Source organism: Halyomorpha halys, unplaced genomic scaffold (genome assembly GCF_000696795.3).
Source record: "Halyomorpha halys isolate HHAL.00 unplaced genomic scaffold, Hhal_1.1 Scaffold2009.1, whole genome shotgun sequence".
In the NCBI taxonomy this organism is placed as follows: Eukaryota; Metazoa; Arthropoda; class Insecta; order Hemiptera; family Pentatomidae; genus Halyomorpha; species Halyomorpha halys.
Genome location: NW_027110757.1, coordinates 79014 through 82649, shown reverse-complemented (window position 1 = coordinate 82649; position 3636 = coordinate 79014). Strand labels below are relative to the sequence as shown.

The 3636-nt window shown below is 36.6% G+C and overlaps 1 protein-coding gene across 1 annotated transcript; it reads right to left on the bottom strand.

The window, feature by feature from the left end:
• Nucleotides 1–2055: 2055 nt before the first annotated feature.
• LOC106690985 (uncharacterized) lies at nt 2056–3212 on the bottom strand. Its single transcript, XM_014436616.2, has one exon. It carries the CDS (start codon nt 3210–3212, stop codon nt 2070–2072), a length of 1143 nt encoding a protein of 380 aa, XP_014292102.1. The 3' UTR covers nt 2056–2069.
• Between the last annotated feature and the right edge of the window lie 424 nt (nt 3213–3636).

Sequence of the window (3636 nt, the reverse complement as noted above, 5' to 3'; positions counted from 1 at the left end):
TATGATGATCATAGTTATCTCTCTTGATTTAGTTGAAATAAACATAAATGGATGTTTCCTTTGTTTTGTAATCAAACAAAACTATATATATATGTTCCTCGTTACCTGTTACTTTTTGACGCATGTTCAAATTAGAAAATCAGAAAATAGAAATTTGTTCATAACATAAGGACATTAGAAAAAATAAAATTATTTTTCGCTTTTATAGCAATACTTAGAATCAAATAATATAAGGTAATATTTATTTTAATTTTCTTATTTGATATTTCTTTAAATGCCTTTGCATGGTAGATTCCTGTTGTCAATTTTTGTAATTATTTTTACAATTCGATCTATTCTCAGCATAATTATTAAGTAATCATTATTATATCAGAAGCAATAATGTTTTGGTGCATTTATTTTATGGAACTAAGTATGTTTTAAATATCAATTTTTTAAATTTGATGGTAGTTTAACACAATCAGATGCATGGCAATTGCCAGATAAGTATTCTTTAATGGATTTTGTAGGAAGTCCAACACCTTCATGCACTCGAAAATACACTTAAATACACTAGAAAATATTGGCAAATACGTAAAAAAAACCATCTTAATCGGAACAAACCACAAAAGAAAAAAATGCAATATTTCCTTATTTGTGTCAAATGAATATATACATATAAAAAAAAATTAATTTTCTATTCTGGGAATTCTCTCTTCAAATTCATTATTTTACATCTATTATCTTTTGACGTAAAATTAATAAAATAATGAATCTGAAGTAAAAGGGCAAAAATCATTCCCGAAATAGAAAGAAACAGAAAATTACATAATTGATTTGGAATTACAAAACCATCAAATACATAATTTTTATGATTGATATACCATCATAAATATGTTAATGTTTATCATAATTGAATTAAAACCTTTCCACTACTCATAAATTTTACCTCCACGCAAAAACAATTACGATTCATGTTCAAACTCTAATTATCAGTATCTCTTCTGAGTAATTTATTTTTATTTTTAAATTTTAACTAGGAAACATCTGTTCAGGTACAGAATATAGTATCAAAGTAATGAATCTTGCAATTTACATTTTTCACATATAAATAACAAGACCCCTGTTATTTGCAAGTCAGATACCTGCGAATCAGATGAAGTAACGACAAATAGTTTTGAAACGGCGAGAGATCTCTTTGAGATATCACCACAGCCTGAGGCAGGAGGATGCAACTCCTTACCCAGAGCGGACCGTTATTGAAAAGATCTCAGTTCTACGTCATATTGCATAAAATTTCTTCACCCCTGACGTCTTTGTTCATCACATTTATCACCTGCATCATTATCTTGAATGTTCTAGACATCCCATTGGGTGTTTGAAATAGTTTTGCATAACTTCTGTTGAAGGTATGATAAGTTATAGATTAAGGAATTGATTTAAATAATTTTTACAAGCAAAGGACATTTATAAAATAAAACACTGTTCTGATTTTGCAATTAAATATTTACATATATTTTTCGATTTAATCACATCCCTTCCTCATCAAGGAATGCCAACAAACAACTCCGATCATGCCCCAGATGCTAAGAGCCCAAGGGCTTACCTACGGAGCTATCTACTTATGAATTAGTTAAAAATGAGGTATAAGTATAGGATAAACCTCAAAAAGTTCAATTATGCTTCTTTCATGGTTTCCCTTGGCCTCATTAAGACATATTGTGAACATTATAATAGTCTGTTAGAGCTGGACAAGAGTTTTTGCAATCTACAAACATTGTTAGTGTCAGTCAATTTAGTAAGCTAATTAATTACTTTGATTCTTATTGCATAATATTTTCATGTTAACATGAAGAATATATTTTAAGTATGAGATTTTTTTTTTAATAATTTCTAAGTAATATCAATTGAAACATAAAATAAAAAAAAATTACTTTCCGATCTTAACTTGGAAAAGTATGCAAAATGATATGAACTTTGTGGAGATGTATGACATAAATAAATATTAGAATAGATTTTGAAGGAAATTTGCACTTTATTTACATATAAATTAATTTTCAACTTACATTATCAACACTCATATCTCGTAGTCAATGTCCATAACCTCCATGACCATAACCACCATGACCATAACCACCATGACCATAACCTCCATGACCATAACCTCCATGACCATAACCTCCATGACCATAACCACCATGCCCGTAACCAAACCCTCCAAATCCATGACCACCATACACCGGTACAGGTATCGGTTCTCTCACTGGCACAGGCACTGGTCTCGGTACTTCCACAGGTATTGGTTCATGGACAGGGTAAGGTACCTTAACTGGAACCGGAACAGGACTATGTACTGGCACTGGAACTGGTCTCTCCACTGGAACTGGAATAGGTCTCGGAATATGCACGGGGTACGGTCTATCGACGGGCACGTTCACAGGAAAGGGTACTGGTCTCTCCACTGGCACTGGGATAGGCCTGTCAACTGGTACCTGTACTGGATATGGCCTCGGGACGTCGACGGGTACTTTGACTGGCACTGGATATGGTCTATCAACTGGCACTGGTACGGGACGGTCCACTGGAACCGGTACAGGTTTGGGTACAGGAACAGGTATCGGCCTGTCAACGGGAACCCTCACAGGTACAGGTATGGGCCGTTCCACTGGGTACGGGTGGGGTACTGATACTCTAACTGGTATAGGTACCGGTCTGTCTACGTGCACAGGGTATGGCTGTGGTACTCTTACCGGCACCGGACGGTCCACTGGAATATGCACTGGGTACGGAATCTTTCGGTCCACAGGTACTGGAATAGGCACTGGAATCTCTCTCGTTAGTGTAATTGGCTTAACCGCAATTGGTCCTCCGTGGCCGTAGCCTCCACCGTAGTGACCTCCATACAGATGTCCACCAAATCCTGGTCCTCCATGCAGATGTCCACCAAAACCAGGTCCTCCATGTAGATATCCACCATATCCATGGCCTGCGTGAAGATTTCCATTAAAACCGTGGCCTAAACCATGACCACCATATCCTCCAAATCCTCCGTACCCATGGCCGTATCCATATCCACCATAGCCGCCATGTCCAAAGCCTACACCGTGTCCAAAACCATCTCCGAAGACTGCGTCTCTCTTTCCGGTGTTCCTGATGTCAGTTTTGTTTTCCCCCTTGGCTGTAACTCCTACTACCAGTAACGCCAACCACACAAGCCACTGCATGACTGTCATCCTCTACTGACCGCCATCAGGTATATATACCTCAGCCAGCAGAGCGGACAGTTGCGACAAGTGTGACATTACGAAGCTAGGAGTAATACACCACTGTAATGGCCAGTTCCGAAGTCCGTCACCGCCCACTGATCCTGTCTTACGTCAACTGTTGAGCAAGGAAAGTGTAATGGATTACTTTCTAATATACTTGCAATTAGTAGCTAATAGATAACAATTCAGAAGTTTCTTTTTTCTCATGAAAATAATACTCTGAAATATGAAAAGCGTTTGCAAAATAAAGAGGAGAAAGGTTCTTTCATTATCATTTTTATTTGAAGCAAGTTGAGTCATTAAAAATAACGAGTTAACGACATGCGTGAGAAGCCAAGGGGCACAAGTGGAAATTTAGTATTTACAAAATTGCGAAATTATCTATTACTGT